Raw genomic sequence first — 20,079 nt, 5'->3', positions numbered from 1 at the left:
TCGGACTGTGCGGCTAAGTATTCCGCGCGTCGGCACCTCGGACTGTGCGGCTAAGTATTCCGCACGTCGGCACCTCGGGCTGTGCGGCTAAGTATTCCGCGCGTCGGCACCTCGGGCTGTGCGGCTAAGTATTCCGCGCGTCGGCACCTGGGACTGTGCGGCTAAGTATTCCGCGCGTCGGCGCCTCGGACTGCGCGGCTAGGTATTTCGCGCGTCGGCACCTCGGACTGTGCGGCTAAGTATTCCGCGCGTCGGCACCTCGGGCTGTGCGGCTAAGTATTCCGCGCGTCGGCGCCTCGGACTGTGCGGCTAAGCTAGTATTCCGCGCGTCGGCACCTCGGACTGTGCGGCTAAGTATTCCGCGCGTCGGCGCCTCGGACTGCGCGGCTAGGTATTTCGCGCGTCGGCACCTCGGACTGTGCGGCTAAGTATTCCGCGCGTCGGCACCTCGGGCTGTGCGGCTAAGTATTCCGCGCGTCGGCGCCTCGGACTGTGCGGCTAAGCTAGTATTCCGCGCGTCGGCACCTCGGACTGTGCGGCTAAGTATTCCGCGCGTCGGCACCTCGGGCTGTGCGGCTAAGTATTCCGCGCGTCGGCGCCTCGGACTGTGCGGCTAAGCTAGTATTCCGCGCGTCGGCACCTCGGACTGTGCGGCTAAGTATTCCGCGCGTCGGCGCCTCGGACTGCGCGGCTAGGTATTTCGCGCGTCGGCACCTCGGACTGTGCGGCTATAGGACGAGATAAAATTTTGACTTCAGCACAGGACCTAGGATTTTTTTTCCGATTTTTTCCGGGGAGGGGGGGGGGGAACCCAACCCAAGGTAACTTTTCTATGCAAATGAGGGGTGGGGTACCTTTACTAGTACAAATGTGAACAACGCCTACCATTCGCCATAAAAACGCATAAACCCACAAAAGAGAAATGAATTAAATAAGGTGTATTTTACAGGTACGCCTGTGCAATACACCTGACCTTTACTTGGCAAATAAAGAACCACGTCAAATGAACTTGCACAGGAAAGAAGCGCAGGAAGAACACTGCCAAGAACAAGTAAGGAAGCGAAAGTGTAAAATAAAGAATACATTAGAATTTAAAAAAACAGCAGTTGGCAAGAAAGGCACACGGACCGCTCGAAGTTGTGTTACTCCACCAGCCAATCACAGAAGCAAACAAAATCGTCGTATGCGGCCTTTTCAAGATGGCGTCGTACTTGATAGCTCCGGAGCGTCTGCGGTTCTTGAAAAGTCTTCATCGGCGGAAACAATGAGGTGTGCAACAGACATGGACAAAATGTATGGAGTCTGAGCATTTCACTCTTCAAAAGTGTGCAGTGCAGTTCATCTCACTGCTGAATCCGTTTTACTCATGAAACTTCACAACAAATAGTTGTGGCGAAGCAAGCATGTTATTTCAGTTCAATAAAGAAATAGACATTCGCCATTGCACTATAATAGGCGGGGGAAAATGTATAAAATTACACGCTAATAATTTTATTTTTGTGGTTACCGCCTTATTTGGGTAACAGAAAAAGTTTGAAGTACGTACTTGCAGCCTCGCGGAGGAACAGTGGCTGGCGGTTATGAGGGCGTGGGCGGGGCTTCATTGCAGACTTGTATCCGACTGTAGTAGCGTTTTTTGAATTAGCCCTGGAAGAATTATACAGAAATATATATTTGCGGAACAATCACAGTTCTTTTGGATCTCTCGTTTACTGCTCTAACAAGTACCACAACCGACTCGTATTGTTATTAGGGGAGTTACGTAACAATGCGTGGCTGCCAGTCGCGTACAACTGTGTATGGTGCAGGAAGCTGCGGTTCTACACGTACTGCACCCACCGCGGAAGGTTAGAAAAACACCTACCTAAGCACAGCAGAGAAGTGGCTATGTTATGCGCCTCGAATGATAACTGTAGAAGCATCATTCAGAACACACGGAATTGTCCTCCACTTCCGGCATCATTTTCTCTACTTCCTTTCTAAATAAAAAGATGTTGACCCATAAATATTTTCATAAACAACGGTCAAATTTGTTAATTTTCACTTTTTCTTCCTGTTTGGCTGTTGCCTTGGCTCTCTCCCTTAGTAGATCGCTTAATTTCTGAAATCCTTGAGACTCTTGTTTCCAGTTGGCAATTTTGCATGAAAAGAGCTGTACAAGTAGGGAAAAACCAGACGAGTTAATGGGTGACAGTTATATTGTCTATGAGTTTAAGGTTTATTGCAGGGTTTGATGATGGACGCTGTCTCGCATTATTTTATTTTCCACCTTATCTAACCCGTATCATGGGTATATGGTTCCGAGGATCTGTCAGCATCGCGGCGAGCCGTTAATCGAGGAAATAATGAAACAAAAAGAAAAGCTAAACGCAATTGGCATTTTCTCTGACCGCAACTCGTTCCACGTGCATACAGACCAGCTGACCTAACTGAATCCCTTTCCTGGTACCTGGATCAATCTAAACGAAGAAGGTTGAACTAACGAGGCAACAACGATGTGCGTGACCGTTGAACAGACGATGGCAACTGAATTCATCTTGAGTTAATCGCGCGGGCACTGAATTGATGAGGAAACTGGCCTTCACATCCCAGGAGACGCCGATAACTACCGCCATCCAAAAGGAGTGAAAAAGGCAGCAAAATGTTGACCGTCGAATAGCTGTCAAGTCTCAACATTGATTTGGGGGCGCTTTAGAAATATGAAGTGGTGGCATGGGCGGGGAGGGTGGGGGGTACGCGCCCTTTTCCGGGGGGGGGGGGGGGGGTCTCCGGGCCCCCATTTTGGTACGTGCCTGCTTCAGCACGTAAGACAGTAGCACCGACCACAGCCATCGCTGATCAAATTCGACTAGTTCACCATTTAGTGACGTGCCTTTCTGTTCCTGCAGCATTAACGGTAAAATCTTGTTACGAGAGACACTCAAGGGACATGGGAAACACGTCTCTCATAACCAGAAATTCTAAAAATACTGAGGAGTTGTACTAGATAACTTTATTATACGTGAGCATCAAAGTGCGTTAAACACATCTACGTGAAGATGCTTAGAATGGCTTAAAAAAGTAATTCATAGTAGTTTGTTCTTTAGTGACTGCAGATTATATTAGCTTCCTTCCCAACTTCTGGAGGTAAAGCACTTCACTTTGAAAGTTGCTCACAATACCATTGAGTTCCACGCAACCTTGTAAGCGCATGAGCAGAAAAGTGGGGGGTGATGCAAAACATGGATGGAGCAATAGTGGCATGAAGCAGAAAGCGAGTGAAGATCGAGGTGCAAAGTCCCGACGTGGCAAAGATTCACATCAAGATAATGGGTGGTCGCGAATCCACCCGCATCTGCTTGGCACTGTTTGGCTCCCGACGATTCGAACAGAGCTGTCTCGTGGAAACATGGCGAAGGCTCCGGACAAATAATTGCACCATGCATAAGTTCGCCAAAGCAGAGCATAAAAGATGTCGCTACTGGCTGAGCTTATCACAATTTGATTTCAGAAAAAGTGACGCAAAGCATGTTTTCTGCACTGCGGAGCGTCTAGAAGCAAGACCTATAGAGCGGCATGCTCTAAGCCCTGCCAATACAAATAAACTGTGGGCACATCATGGCAGCTAGTCCTTTCCTCACAATATGGCATGCCACCATGAGGAGGCACCATATGGACCTCAGTAGGGATTGACAAAACTTGTGCGTGCAGTTCCTCACAAATGATAGAGCGAATCAGTGCATGCAGCTCACCATCTTTGTAAATCCTGAAATTAGATGTGTCAGGGTGTAAGCGGATCATACGAAGCTCATAGAGGCACTGACACATACTATGTCGTGGTAGTGGGGTTCTGCACTACAAGAGCATTGAACGCCACAGCCCCAATACCCTTGAGCAGGTGGCGTACACAATCGCTTCTCCACCATTGAGTTGCTGACATGGTGGCAGAGGGCAAGGATGTCCTCTATATACAAAGTGTCTGACTCTCCTGTGTGCTGAACTCACTCAGCAAGCTTCATGGTGATATCGGAGCAGACAGAAGAGTTCATGAAAATCTGGTGCAGGTGGTGTACAAAGGTGAATTGCAAGTACTATAGTACTGATAAAAACGTGCAGAACTTCTACCAAGCAAGAGCAATCAATAAATAAAGATATTGAATTCATCTTCATGCAATACTTGGCATGTTAATTTTCTTTATATTACACAAAATACTGGTCAGAAAGATATTGAAATCAGTCACCATTGTGGTTTGTAAAACAGTAGATGTAAGAGTTTAAGATGGTTTTAGATGGAGACCCTCAGGTGGTATGTTGTGATGTTCTTTCGAGAAATTGTTTCAAGGAGCGTCCCTTCTTAATCATATTCCTGTAATCTTTACTGAAACTCAAGGCAGTTTACGGTTTGGTGATGAGACATATGAACACAACAGGATGCAGAAGTTAAAGAAGCATCTTTATTAAGTGCTTCAGAATATTGTAGAAAGCAAGTTTAAAGCAGGTTTCTAGAAACTCTCACAATACCGAGCTATTGCCTTTGAGCATTGTAACATTTCCTTGCAACAATGCTGCACTGTTTTCACCAACATAGCTTGAATCACTGTATCTCAATCTTTGGAAGCAACATTGCATAACACATGGTAAAGAAGCACATTTGAAGCCCTGCCCTGACTGCACAGTCACTTTCTTTTACACCAACACGTGTAGATGGATTATGTCATCCGTTTGACACAGTTCCTGATTATATTCCAAAGCATGAATTGCATAATTGCAAGTTCTGAAAAGATGTACCTATGTAATTACTTGGGGACAGCACAAAGAGACAGGAGAAGGCTAGACAACACGAGTGCAGTCAAAGAATCTTGTTTAAAAGCACACATATATATGTATGTATACTAGGCAATTGTTTGTTCTGCATCACTGTAGCTGCAGGACAGTGGGATGTCGTAAACAACAATTTACAGTTGATGGACTGCTGTATTTACCTGTTTTTACACTTTGCGTCAAGCCTTGATCCAACTCACTTTTTCACACAATGTACCCCGATTGCTCGACATGAAAAATAAAAGGAAAGTTCCAGCTTTCCCAACAGTCTTTTTGAGACTATGGCTGACTTTGTGGATATGATAACAGTGGCCACCTCACTTTAAGCAAATGTTAGACCTGGGTTTAGAAGCTCTCCTCCACTAGGTGATACCTCAACTCATTGAGGATGCTTTTTGGTGCTCCTGTAACTACGAGCTTCACAAACAAAAAATGTGCTGTTGCGGAAGGCAAAATACCCTCCTTCAGACACGGGGCATAGCTCCAGCACACAACACTCGCCAAAGAAAACCCTGAGGTCCAGATATGGAAGTGATAGCTAGTGATAGCCTGTTTTTCCATACGTGAACTCGTCTAGCACTGAAGAGAAGACAGAAAAAGATCATCCTACCCATTTAGTAGCCCTACTTCACGAACTATAGAAGAGAAAGTTGCCAACGAAGCAGAATACCTTTACTACACTGGTGCCCACAGTAACTAGTGTTTTACGATTAGTTGACAGTATTCTCATCTGTGGGAAGTAGCCAAGTAAGGCTGCACAAGGAGTTGAGCCATTTTTTAACCTGTCCTACATAGTGTCAGGTGTTCGTGTAAGCAAAACTACTGGAAGGCAAGCTCTGAGCCTGAAGCTCTGAGCTCTGAGCCTGAAACAAATATCTGAGCCTGAAGATTTTCTGTGGTGAGCATCGTGCTGGAGCTACGCTCCACACCCAAAGGTGCTTTGGCCTTTCCTATTAGTGCACTTGAACAATGAAGTGTGTTGTTGCTACAGGAACACCAGATAGCACTCTTAACACTTGGTACCATACCGAAGTGGAGGGGAGCTTCCAGACCCAAGTGCATTGTTTGCTTTTAAAAGTGTGTTCACACTGCTTTTTGGCATACGTCACCGAGATGCATTTAACGGAGTTGAACATAGGGGACAACTCGGGTAGGAGGACTTCAAAGAAGCCAAGGCCTACCACTCTTATATAGTATGTACACAAAGGCAGCCGCCGTCAGATCAGGCAAATTGCTGGGAGAGTTGGAACTACCCTTTTATTTTCAGAGCCAAAAAATCTTGTCATGTACGAAAATGTCAACTGGACCAGGACAAGATGTGACGTTTGCATCAAGAAGTATATGCTGGAGTTCAGAGGAAGTGCGGTTGATGCTGTTTACAACATCCTACTGCCCTGCAGCAGCAATTATGTAGGACAAACAGGACGACAACTCAAGGACTATCTTATGAAACACGCACAGACCCTGGACAGAGGATGGGGGAGCAACGTAGCTATTGATGCTGCTTTGTGCAATTGTACACCAAATAATGAGCAATGAAAAATCCTCATGACGCATTTTTAAAATATGCAAAACTCGCAGAATAGCTGCCACAAATGCTAACGCCTCATCACTTAATCTGCTTGGCGAATTGAGGTATTCAGATTAACTGCAGGAGCGTTCTGAACTGGGCTGGTTGGTGCATGTTTAGAAGGGAATCGAATGGGGCTACAGACAGGACGAAGTGAACACATTGCTGTGTCTGTCACCTTCACTTCATTCTGACAGTAGCGGTGTTCATACTCTCCTAAATGTTCATATATTTCGGGCGCCTGACCACGTGATGCAGCTGCGTGCTCGTCGACCTACATAAAGCTTTTCGAGTGTGATTAAAGCATGAAGCATACATTGTACGAGCAAAGGCGCATAAAATCAAACGAGTTGGGACTGGTTCATGATTACGGGCAGCGCAAACCATGAGGAGAGAGGCAGACAGAATTCCAGTTCTGTTTGAATTCTTTTGTCCTCTGTTTTTGTACTTTTCGCCGCCTGTAATCAAGAGCCAAGTGAAAGTCAAAGCCAGGCATGCTTGAAAGTAACATGCAGCAGCATTTGGTTAACACCGAGTTTGATGTACACTGACTCAAGGCGCACTTGAGCATGCTCGTGTGACAAGAGTGTAAACGAATGTATTGTTTTGCTGCACTTTATATTTATTTGGGGTACATGCACGAAGAAATGTGCAAAAATGCATCGTGTGCATGCTTCTTTGTGTACGTACGAAGTCATAAATTTTACCATGATATATATTGATCATCCACATATGTAATGTGTGTCAAACAGAAACATCAAACGAAGTCTCAAGGGCTTCGAATTTTAATGTGAGTTGTCTGCATTTTTTTACTTAGACAAATGCTGTATTTAGACATATGTTTAAATATACAAAAGGCCTTTGTTTTCAAATAATTTTGCCCAAAAATATTGCTCGCTCTTACAATATGCTGATTTTAGAACATTAGCTTTTTTGGCTATTTTTTTTATGTGTACGTGCGACATGTTTCTACTCCTTTCTCAATGTGCATGTGCTTCTACTCTTAATCTCTCTTGTCACCCCTTACCCCTTCTGCAGCTAGTGCACGGTAGCAAACTGGATTGACTTCTGGTTAACCTCCCTACCTTTCGCACCTCATTTCTCTGTTTCTAGATTCTAGTGCTAAGAAGCCTGTTAAATTGTTGCATTTATAAATGCACGACTTCTTTAATTCCTCGTCTACTCTTTTTTTAGTGTGCTTGAAACATATTAAACCATGGAGCAAAAACAAATTTTCTAATGGCATGACAGCAATGTGATGTGTTGCAAAGCAAGCACATATGCTGGATTTCATGCATGTTTATTGCACGGCGTTATTGTCGAAAATCGCAAGGGCATGTGTAAGGCCAAGCACCTAGTTAAATGCTTCAGTTTCTCTTAACACTTGTGGGGGATCTCACCTCCGTACTCTTGGGACAAAGGAGCGACAACACAGTAGTGCAAACAATCACAAGGGCATTTATTGCACCTTTCATAGATCACTGCCTGCTAGCCGAGTTGCTATCCACAAAACATGCCGATGGGCGCGCGACAAATCTAGAAGTCCGACTCACCGCGACCGGAAAACGAGCGAATATGTTCGCCCCATGCTGGATCCCAAGGCCTGGTCGTTCGCGCGTACTGTCACGCGAATGGTGGCGCACTCGGCCACGCGAGGCGGTCTCGCAGAAGCATGGGTCGGCGGCGCGCGGGATGTCCACGCAGTTCGCCGACCCGCCGGGGAAGCGACAGCCCGTTCTCCCCTGCGCCCCCAAGTAACCCTGCCGTGAGGCGGCGTTAGCAACGCAACACTCGCGCCATCTCTCGCACTGCGCCCCAAACACATCGACCGCCGCGGGCATCACGCAGGCCACGCGGCGAAGCCGGATTACAGGAGACGCGCCATGCGGGAAAAACATATCAGGGGACGCGCGAGAGTCGCGCATCCCCACACACTGCACCTATGAAACCATGAGTGGTAACTATAAGCACACATATTTTAAGAATAAAACACCCGATGTGCAACTTAAAATTTCCATTTATTTATTTAACTTGTTCGTAATGTGCTAAACGATCACCATTTTTTTCTAAGCTGCTCATTTGTGAAGCGCGAATAAAGTGCCAGTTTTTAGTGAGGCTTATAGTGCGTGAAAAAGACAAGGACGAAAGTGAGACGTGACACACACAGGCGCTAACTTGCAACAATCTTTATTTCGAGCAAGGGACCCATACATATATACAACTTTTTCGGGTACATCATACATGCGCTGTTTGCAAAAAAAACCTTACACACCATTGCGCAGGTACGATAACTCTTTGCGGGAAAGAGCAATCGATGGAACGTACAACTGCTTCCACACATTCAACAAACGGTTCCTGGTCGTTTCTTTTTGCACATGTGCTTATCAGAGAGGCCTGGTCTGGTATCCATCCACGGCCTATCGCACCGTTTAAAGAAAATAGGTCAACGTGCGAATGTTAGGGTTGTGTTTTCAGATTCTACAAAATTGCAATGTCTGTGCATGCAGACTATATTATAATCAGACCAGGCCTCTCTGATAAGCGCACGTGCAAAAAGAAACACCAGGAACCGTTTGTTGAATATGTGGAAGCAGTTGTTTACAACCTTCCTTTAAAGTCTGGGAAGAACTACGTGGGGCAAAGCGGAAGGTGCCTCAAAGAGCGTTTACGGAACACCGGTATAATGTAGCAGAAAAGCGGGGTGAGGTCCTTGACGCCCACTGCAGGCATTGCAGGTGCACTGTTGCCGGGCTGGATGATGGTGACCACTCGACGTGTGCTCCAGCATACAGAGACTGCTCCATTGTGGGAAGAGCCCGAGGTCGGATAACTCGCGAAATTATAGAAGCAGAAATGACTGATAGGCTTGGGATAACTGTGTTTCAGAACCATCGATTGCCCTTTCCCTCAAAGAGTTATCGTACCTGCGCAATGGTGTGTAAGGTTTTTTTTGCAAACAGCGCATGTATGATGTACGCGAAAAAGTTGTGTATATATGTATGGGCTTGCTCGAAATAAAGGTTGTTGCAAGTTAGCGCCTGTGTGTGTCACGTACGTCTCACTTTCGTCCTTGTCTTTTTCACGCGCTATAAGCCTCACGATGTCTTACCAACAAGCCCAAATCCCTGCTTTACACCAGTTTTTAGAGTGACAGTATTTATGTATGTCTAATTCCGTCGAAAAGGTCAGGTGTTTTCATTGCAGTAGAAAAGCCCGCGCATGCATAATGACGCGATGCAGGCGAGCTGGAGAAATAAAAGCCGCGTTGAACAGGATTCTGTATTTAACTGCTGCTTTCAATGGCTGTGACAGCACCGAGTTTATTTTTTTTTATTTTTTGCTCTCTGATATCGCAAGTGCTTGCGTCATAAAGAGCAGCTGCACTGCAATACTCGACTGTCATACGGAGAAGCCAACTCAAAAGAAACACTTTCATTTTCTTTTTGCGACATGTAAGAAATTGCTGCTCTTCGTTCCGCTGCACATAGACTAGAAAAAGGCTCATCTGCATTTTGCAATCTACGCTTATAAAGACGCGTTTTGTATTCGTACCTCAGGCGAGCTATGATCAAGCGCGCACAAGAGAAACAAAAGGTGTTCGCACACGCGCCCACGCAGTTGCGAGCGCCTTTTACTTTTGCATTATCATTATTTTTATTCCTACGTTAAAAGAATGGGGGGAGGGGGTATTCCTGCTTCCAGAGTGAGTGATAGGCTCTGTATGACGTGTGTGCGTGCGTGCGTCGTTTCAGTGCCAGAGGCGGCGGCACGCGGCACCTCACACGCTAGCGCTGTCGACGGCGGCGGCGCGTCGGCGGCCGGTTTCGAAACTACGTCAGAGCGCGCGCGAGGCTCTCGCCCGCTACGTGTTGGAGGCCGACCGGTCGATGTCGCAGTAGACCCAGTAGACCTCCTAGGAACAGCTGCAGCTGTTGTTGTTATGGGACTCGCGGCGAAGCCGCTGCACGGCCTCATCGCGTAACAACAACCAACGGGGCGAGTTGTGGTAAGTGTGCTAGCTGTATTTTGAGAGACGCTTAACTTTATCGCGTATTCGACGTCTAAAACGCGAGAACTGCCGTTCGGACGGAAGCAACCGAAGGAAAGTGCAAGATCGATGGAGTGCCCTGTGTAATGATGCGTGCACGAACGTGGTGCGATACCGAAATGCGACGGTTGCGGAGGATTTCGAATGTTCGATCAGGCTGTGTTCAACAGCATTTGCCGCTTCGTCAGCAGCAGTGAACGCTTTTAGGTCATCATATAGGTAAAACGTTCGTTGGATTAACATACTTGTCTTTGCTTGGAAGATTGGCGTACACAGTTTTTGTTGTGGTTGCTTTTGGGCGCGTCACTACGTGACGTCCTGCTTGGAAGGGACATTTTATGAGGCGGCACGGAATGGCTCTCGTCGAGGCACTTCCGCAGCGAGTCGGAAATGGCATATTGAGCGGCACATCGGCCGGCCGTAGCGAGACGACCCGATATCCCGTGCACAGATCCGTTGGTGCGATGTCCGTTGGAGCGTGGTGCGAGCGTGAACAATAGATTTTCGTCGCTTTCCGCGCCGGCCGGTCGGAGCAGGTCGGCGTGGGATATCCTGCGCGCTCGAGTGGGCTCTGTGCAAAGCTTTGAACTCGTCGCGCTGAAGACGCGAGAAGCCGACAAGAAAAACACACCACCACGTACGGTACCACTCGCGCACGCTCGGCGCCTCGCTTCGTACATTTATAGAAGGCTCCAAATAGGGGCCTCTCAAAAGGAAGACGGTGAGCAGTTGATGCATCTTGGCTCGCGCTTCTTTGGGGCCAAACGAGTGCTGCGTTTGCATGCTCGATCGGGTGGAGCACTGACGTGATTGACTTGATTTCTGCACGACGCTATATGGACTTCGACAAAGCGTCCGCTTTGTATAGCACCGAATACACTCGATGGCGACAGAGTTCATATTGCCGTTGACCCTCTGCGCCCCCCCCCCCCCCCTGATGCGCGCGGTAAGCGCTTATCTGCTGCACTGCATGCTGCCCATTCCCGCGCCTCACTTCGCGCACACTGCAGCTGGTTGTCCCCGCATAATGCCGTGGTCGATCGACTTTTTTTTATGTGCGAGCTCGCCGAGCGGGGCTCTTCTTTCCCCGAAGAGATTAGGCGCACGCCACGCGATAAACGTTGATAAAAATCGCACCCCGCTCAAATGTTGGTTTTCCAGTCGGCGTGTGCGCGCGGACTGGATGGGGGTTTAAAATTGGCTCGGCCATACGGCGAGAGCATGTGATGACCCACTTCCGCGTTGCTCCCTTCTTCGCGAACGGTGCTCGCGCGATCAGGTGTGCGTGTGTATGCGTGCACACAGCTGCTAGAAGCGCTTGCTGCTCCCCCGCACCACGCGCGCCTCGATGACGCGTGGTGGCTCGGCTTTCGCAAGCGCTGAGGAGAGAGACGCCAGCTTTTTCTGTCTAGCGCGCCGCGCTACTTTGAGACATACGAGCAGCAAGGCACGAGGGGGGCTCTCCCCGGCGCGCGCGACTACTGAAGCTGCTGGATCGTCGCCAGCATGCTCGCACGCACGCCTCCTCCTTGCCGCTCGGACAACAGATGGGATAATCCGGTTCTCCCGCCGTGGTTGAGGTGTGCTCGCCCGCGAAACACATGCTTTTTTTCTCATTCTCGCCGCGACTGCTCGATCCTTCTCAGCCGCCTGGTTTTTAGGTCGTTCCCCGGCAATTACACAAATTGTGAGGCCAGTGCTACTGATTGTGGGCCTGCTTTTCGTAATAGCGCGTGCGTTCGATCGGACCATTAAGCAGCTGATTGCTTGGTCGTGACGTCCAAATAGTTCATTTCCATTTAATCTTTCCATACACAGATGGCCACCATCTGCAGTGAACATGTGTGTGTGGCTCCATTTGTGGCTATACACTCGATACTAGGTGTGCCCCTAGAAGCGTTGTACAATTATATCATTACCTGCCAACTATCCCGAATTTTACAGCAAAGCTGTATATGGCTGAGATCCGGGGTTCCGTGGCGTCTGTGTGCAGAAACTATGATCATGATCCTGGTGATAGTGCAGAAAGGGTCCAAGCCCAATGCCACATAACCCTGTGGGCTCGGGGACCCGTAACGCGCCCTCGAACTACCCTTGTGACACCTGGGACCCAAAGAGGTCCCAGGCACATGAGTAAGAAAATATGTTTTTGAAAAAATATTTTGTACAACTTTTTCAACAAGGACTGTTAAAAAAATTCTTCGTGCCAACCAAGCGAATGCGCTCATGCCATTGCTCACGTGTTCGTCGTCGTCTTCCAGTCAGCTAGCTCTGTTGCCGCTCACTATTCCAGCGTAAAATTTCACGTCTCTTCTGTCGTCATAATGGGGAGGATGCATGCGTTTACAGGGTTATTAGCTATTCATTGCCTTACATGACGGACACATCTGATAACGGAGGTGATACGCGAATGTGTGTATACATACCTATATTGTACCGATGACCACAGATCAGGACAATAAATATGTTTGTACCTTTGTTCAAAATTTTGCGTTGTGCGCTAAACAGCTTTGCTGGTCATCCGCCTTCACAGAGTGGAATGGCTCATGAATTTTCTTCTCATGCTTTCGCCATGGCTTCCTCCTCCGCTTTCCTCCTTGCACTTGTTTCAATTTTTTTTGTAACGCTTACAAATTTGGGCACATTCTACGATTTTGCTAATGTTGCATTAAGCTTTATGGAAACTAAATTCTGTTCGGGAAAACGTTTTAAAGCTTTTGAAAGGGACATAAAGCCCTAATATTGCAAAAAATGTACGAAAAGAAATAAAGAAAAATGGTAGTGATATCTGTGCCATCCTCTTGTGGAAGCATAAAGTGCCATATAAACCAGAGAGTATTTGCTTCAAGCGAGCTTATTCAGTAAAGTTTATTGTAGCTGAAAAAGCTGTGTTAAAAAAAAAAAGTCTGTTGCTTGTCAGTACTGTTTGGTTTACATTTGCTGCTGCTCGTCAGCTTTGCCCAAAGGTCAGTGGTTATTTAAAAAAATGTGTATATATCACGCAAAGGGTGTATGCTCACTGCCCAGGGTAAAAAAAAAGAAAATACTTGCTATAACCACCCCTTTGTCTTGTTAGCTGGATTTTTACGAATTTTGAGACATTTACAATTTATTAGAAATGCAGAGAGGTCGGCCTGAGCTCATCATCATCATCATTAGCCTGGTTATGCACACTGCAGGGCAAAGGCCTCCCATACTTCTCCAGCTACCCTGGTCATGTACTAATTGTGGCCATGTTGTCCCTGCAAACTTCTTAATCTCATCCACCCACCTAACTTTCTGCCGCCCTCTGCTATGCTTCGCTGAGCTAGCACGCTCTAATCTGCTACTCTGCTCAGGGGAAAAAAGGAAAGGCGACAAAAAAGAGCGATGAAAGATGATGAGGACACGAAGAAGGGATTCCTACATGCACTAACACAGTGGTTTCTTTAAAGCCTCGAGTCAAGTCTGGTGATCTTCAAATAATCCAGAGCAGCCCTTGCAGCTATTGTTGCTGCTGTGTGGTAGACATCAGAGACAAAATAGTTCTTTAAGACAATGTTTGCCTGCCACTGCCTGCTAGCACAGAATCCAGCACCTTCCGCTGCAATGCATAGAGAGGGCAGTCGGAAAACAGATAATGGAGAGTCTCAGACACTTGGCAGCATTCACAGTTAAGGCTGTTCACATAGCCATTCCAGTGAAGCATGCTTGCTTGGCATCGCTTGACTTCAGCCAGGGGGCGAATTGCCCTGCCTGAGTCTGTTTCTGCAGGTGCCTGTGCCGATCATCTGATTAAGCCCAGTAATATGAATATTGAAATTCACAGGTTGACAAGTAGGGTACAGATATGTGCTGTGTAGATAAGTGACAGGTGTACAACGTGACCCTGGGCTGTTTTGCAGTTTGATACTGCAGTAGAATTGTTCTCTTAAAGTTACATCAGTGGTGCACCAAGATACAGTTGAAGAAACCAGAGATGCAGCCAGCACTGGGATGGCATGAGTTGTACTCCTATGTTAGAATCTCTGTTTGCTCATGGCACATAGACTTTTACTGGAAGAATTAAAATGCAATGTTGTTGCTACTAACAGAATGAAAGAATGACATACCCAAATATGAAGTGCAACCAGCAGCAATTTTCATTACATTGAGAAACAACGCTTGTGTTTTTCACCTTGTATTTGAAATCATGGTGTTGTTATCTCCTGTTCTAGTAACATTAACAGCACATTTTCTAGTCTAATTGAGCATTTATTTACAAAAGGAGGCACATGAGAAAAGAGAAGGCAACAGTTCAAGTACAGTGCATGAGGAGGGGAAATTGATTGCGTCGCAGTTAACTTTGTTATGAAAAATAACATGTCATCCTAGCACTTAGCCTCAGTAGAAGCTTTGCTCATAAAAATTGTGTGTACTGTGTGAAATGCAAAAAATCTTTGCTTACACCTATGTGCAGTGCTTAAAGTCAGGGGGGGAGGCAGCCCCCCATCTATATCTTAAGGATCAGCCTCCCCTTGGCAGGTTAACTGTAGCACTGCGGCACCCATTCAACAAGCTATGGAGGTGGCTTTATTACCAGTAGTGTCTTGTGTGGAGCAATTCTAGCTTTCCAATTTTTCGATGAATGATTTAACCATGATCAATAGGTTGATGTGGCATGAGCAAAATCAGGAAAGCAAGTGTTGTCGTACTACTGCATGCACTTCCCCAAGGCCTCTGTCAGAGTGAAGGTTGGTCCTCAGCCGAAACATAAGTAAAATCCTGGCATTATTCCTACGTGCTTCTATTCTTTGACCTGTTTCACTGCTGGATTCTGTGATTCAACGCATCATGCGTGCGAGTGTGTGCACACTGTACTGGTCACCACTCTACGAGCGCCCCTCCTCCACCGAAGGGTGACTTTAAGCCCTGCCTGTATGAAATGGTGATTGTGTGAACCACTGCTGAGAGTGCTTAATTTGCTGCATGGTAGCGTTTTATATGGGTTGTCCCGTACCAGAAACCAGAGCTGGCAATCCACATTCATGTTACATCATCATTCCCAAGAGGTACAACAGCAATTATTGGCAGTTCTCTGTAGGTCCAAGCAACTACTTATATCAGGCACTTGCTCAAAAGTTTGTCCCACGCAACATAGAGTAGTGATAGAAAATGTCTAATAAATTTTTACAGAAGCCTCATACGTGCATGTTTAAACTATGGTGCCATAGTATATCAATCTGCTACACCAAGTTCTCTAAACACGCTGGATCCTGTTCACTATCTAGGCATCTGCCTGGCTACAGGCACTTTCAGAACTAGTCCTATCGAAAGTCATTATGTTGAATTGAATGAGTGGTCACTCCCTCTTCGAAGTGCGCAATCACCTCCATATATTTCCTGAAAGTATATTCGAACCCTGAACACATTTGCTACACAACTGTAAACGACATGACCAGTGCCAGTCCCTCATTATCGCCCCACAGTGAGAGAGCCTTTCTCACTGTGTGTGAGGAAGCTCAGTGAAAAAATAGGTGTCCCGCTTCAAGAACACCAGCCAATGCTTTCAGCGAAGCTGCTACCATCATGGCCATGGAAGCTCGTATAAAATTTGACACATCATTTATTATTGTCACAAAACATGCCCCAGAGGCACATATTCCAACGCACTTTCTCGAACTTCAGGCAATGTACTTGTGCCTGGAGTGTTACACTGATGCATCAGGGTCACATGCCAGTGTGTCTTATGCAGCACTTGGAGGACCACCTTTCATTGACTCATATGTTCTGCACAATAAAACTAGTATCTTTGAGATACAAAAAGGTATTATATACACTTGACTTTAGGTGTCATAAGATCCTTGACCCTTTCAGTGGCACTGATGTACCTGTACATTCTTCACTCTCTAGTGAGGACCATAGTAAGAGTGCGTTTGCCATTATTCTTGTCGTCTATTCCTTTCTGAATAACCGAAAATAAACTGGTGTTTGTTTTATAATATCAGAGAAAAAAAAAAAGACACTGAAAGCATTAAGTTCATTTCACAAAACTAAAAATTCTGTGCTAAATTACCTTTATCCACTCCTGTGTATAATGTCTAACTGCATGTCACAATATGGAGGCTGATGAAACTGCCACATCAATAGCAACAAAAGCCTGTGACACCTGAATGGCTCTCCCTGCTGTAGACTTGAAGCGTTCCCTATGGAAAAACTTTAGGAAGTATTGGCAACGCTTATGTGGCAAGACGTTGACTGTCCTCCACTTATTGCTGGAATGTCATGCATTGGAAAGGTTTTTAATACATACATGGCATATCTTCCGCACTTTACAGCAAATACTTTTAGGCTGCTATACAACCATTTGTCATTGATTGCACAGTCCAATGTGCTATACCATTTCCTGGTGCTTTTTGGCCATCATTGGACTTTGCACCATAAGACACCATATATCACCATCATGTCAGGCTTTCTTTTTTTCCAGGACTATGCAGAATTTTTGTTAATTGCCTGTGACAAATAGCACAACTCTAATGTTTGATGTATTGCTTGAAGAGGCAAGTATTACTCGCACAGTATCTTGGAGTGCACCATCGACTCATTCACAAAATTTGACTAGTGAAGTATAATGAACTAATTATTGTATCGTACACATTACAGTTTGCTCATTTTAGCCATTGAGCTTGCAAGGCAATATCAGTTGGAACAAATTTTGATGATGGCACCGGTTTCAAGACATGCGCTGCCAAACTTGTAGTCAGATTTATGGCACTATTGTTTCTTTAGCAGTTCTATGCATTGAAGCACAAAAATAGCTGGAATACCATTGTATCTCATCACACTTTGGGAATGAATATTTTAAAAATTGATGTCATGCTGAGAATCCGTTTCAAGTTTGCACTCTCTGCGAACTTGCCAGCTATAATTAGTAAATTTCAATGTGTTCCATAAAATAATTAGTCAAAACATGGTGCGATTTTCTTAATCAGTCAATTATGCATTTTACTCCTGGTGCAAATAATGCTAATCTCTCAGTGTAATCCAGCTCAAGGACTAGAATTGTGCTGTCTGCCACGAGTGATCCTGTTAAATTCCGCATAGCCTGAAATAGAGATCTCGTATGAGAGTGATACGTGCCCTGCAGATAAGCTGGAGATGTTGAAGCACTTACCTACAGATGAAGGGAGGTTAAATTTAACAGAGCCAGACATGACATTGGCACAAGAAAGAATGATAAGGACAGTGCATATTCAGTGGCGTTTGAATTATTTCTTGTTGGAGCTGAAGTACTATTGAGAAATGCAAGCTGGCGAACTAAATGGCTATTTAACACTTCGCTGGTTACACCAGCTTTAATGCTTTATGTATACTTACTTTACTGAACAGTGTACAACTTTGTAGCAGACTCATAACCTGCATTGCAGGATTAAAATATAGCTGCCTATTGAAATGAGACTTGATTCAAAAATTTTATCGCATACTAAGTATCTTGATTTCCTACCCTCACCATTTTACACTGTGGCAAGTCTGTATGAAATAAAGCATTAAGTGATTATCACTCCCTGACAGTTCTCTTTGCATTGTTGATAAACTGGTAACATTGCGAAATGTGTGACTGTGCCAGATGCACATGCACTACTTCCAGCATATATGAACTCGCGCCATTTTTATGTGAAAGAAGGTTTGAAACCTACCTAGCTGGTGTTCCATGTTACTGTAGATTACAGTGCACACCGGGACACGGACTTGTCCTGGTGTGCTGTGATTCACAGTTACAGTTTGTGAGAAAGCCGATACATTGATATAGCACGGGCCCCTGTGCAACATCGTGCAACTACTACACCCTTAATCATGTAGTGCATGCAACTTCAGCACAAGAAGTGCAACATATCCTAATCTTGTCTCTTTGAAATCCCTAGAATCCAACATGAGGCTGCATTTTGTAATGCTCCATTCCATTTATTTTATTGCTGTCACCCCAGTGTAAGAAATGTGGATATAAAGAAGTAAATATAAAATGTTTCTTGCAAATATCAATGTGTAACGAGCATGTACTCGTAACAAAGGCATTTTTATATCAGATGCAACTTTATTATGACAAGATTTACCCATATTTGTTCACAGTTGAACTGTGTGACTGGTCTTGGTGATAACTGTGGGAATATAGCTATTATATATAGAAATATAGCTGTTTCCCTAGGGTAATTAAGAAATCGAACATGCTGCCTGGTTGACTGGTTTCCTCTCCTTCTATAAATACATTTCTAGACGAGCTACACATTCTTGTTTGTTCGGGTCATGAAGTGTTCCGATCCACTAGATCAATACAATGTGGTCGCGACGAGTGCAACTGTGCTCAGATTATTACTGCTATGAATATGTATATGTGAAAAAGCAGTGCCTTTATTAGTGTTATTATCATTGTATTCATTGCTGCGCTTATGATTCTTCATTGTATTGTAAATATTGACTGTATCTCCATTCCTGTAATGACCCTTTGGGGGTTAACAGTATCAATAAATAAACAGACAATCAGCTAATGAAAGAATGTAAAAAGAATGAGTCATTACAAAAGATGGGCTTATGGCCTTTGGTAATGGTATGAAGACAGAGCTTGCTGTCTTCTGAAGAATGTTTTGTGAAGGACAACTGCTGCACATTGCAAATGCAAGGCAGTGGAAAACGTTATGTAGCTATTGTTATTAACATACTATGCTGTATGTCGATGATTTTTAATGCCAAGCAACACTTGGGCAATGTGAAGTGCTCTATTGTAGTGATGTATTGTAGTGCTGCATATTATTTTTGATCTTGGTAAACGCAAAGGTTTGGCTTTGTTGGTATGACATTCTCGTAGGTTTTTACAGCAAAATCACGGGGACAAAGGAACTAGCACAAGTCCTCCTTCTCTGTGGCTTTGTGCTACAAAAGTAATTCTGACCAGTTGGGGTTGTTTAATGTAAGCTTAACTCAAAGTAGCAGACTGTTTATATATTCCGCTCAATCAGATTTTGATTGACATCACTGGGAATCAAACATGCTGCCTCTTTCTCCACACCAAAATGTCATAGCTGCGTAACTGCTGTGGCGAGTAAATGCCAGAATGTGGTATACTGTGTTGTGTATGTTCTTGTTTGCTTGTTTCTTCCTTGCACCTTAACCCCGGCATGCACATAGCAGTAATACTTTAAATATGCAGGAGCTCCCAAAGCAGGCAGTGGCGGCACCTGTTTCGAGCAGCTACGCATGAGGAGAGGCACCTCGGGCTGCCACGATGACGTCGTCAACGCTGGTCGAGACGGTGTCGCTGAACTATGAAGACTTCAGCGAAAACTTCCTCACGTGCAGCACGTGCCTGTGTACGTACGATGGCCAGGAGCGCAGCCCCAAGCTGCTCTCCTGCTCCCACACAGTGTGCCGCAGCTGCCTCGAGCGCCTTGCTGCAGCCGCGCGATCCCAGGTGTGAACTTGTCTGCTTACTTAACTGACACAGTGCATACTTTGTCATTAAGTAAACGAGCCGCACAATCCCTAATTCACACAACAAGAACAGAAGTACTACAAATATACAGTTATATTTCTTCAAGTGTGCTCCCACAGAGCTCTTTATTTGCGATTGTGAGAAACTAAAGTAACTTAAGTGGCACGTGTTGCTTTGGGACGTTAAACTCCGTAATTCGATCTGGTTTGATTATGTGAC

The 20,079-nt window shown here is 45.5% G+C and overlaps 1 protein-coding gene across 2 annotated transcripts in view; it reads left to right on the top strand.

The window, feature by feature from the left end:
• Positions 1–19,717, top strand: part of LOC142576155 (ATP-dependent translocase ABCB1-like) — a 221,568-nt gene extending 201,851 nt beyond the window's left edge. For both annotated transcript variants that reach the window (XM_075686122.1, XM_075686123.1), the window contains exons 28-29: positions 10,123–10,376; positions 19,579–19,717. In XM_075686122.1, the coding sequence (XP_075542237.1) occupies positions 10,123–10,352 (230 nt within the window). In that variant the 3' untranslated portion in view covers positions 10,353–10,376; positions 19,579–19,717. The remainder of the gene's footprint in view (positions 1–10,122; positions 10,377–19,578) is intronic.
• Positions 19,718–20,079: the final 362 nt, after the last annotated feature.

Source organism: Dermacentor variabilis, chromosome 3 (genome assembly GCF_050947875.1).
Source record: "Dermacentor variabilis isolate Ectoservices chromosome 3, ASM5094787v1, whole genome shotgun sequence".
NCBI classification, from domain to species: domain Eukaryota; kingdom Metazoa; phylum Arthropoda; class Arachnida; order Ixodida; family Ixodidae; genus Dermacentor; species Dermacentor variabilis.
Note: the sequence above shows the minus strand (reverse complement) of the source record. Positions and strands in the feature narration are given on the sequence as shown.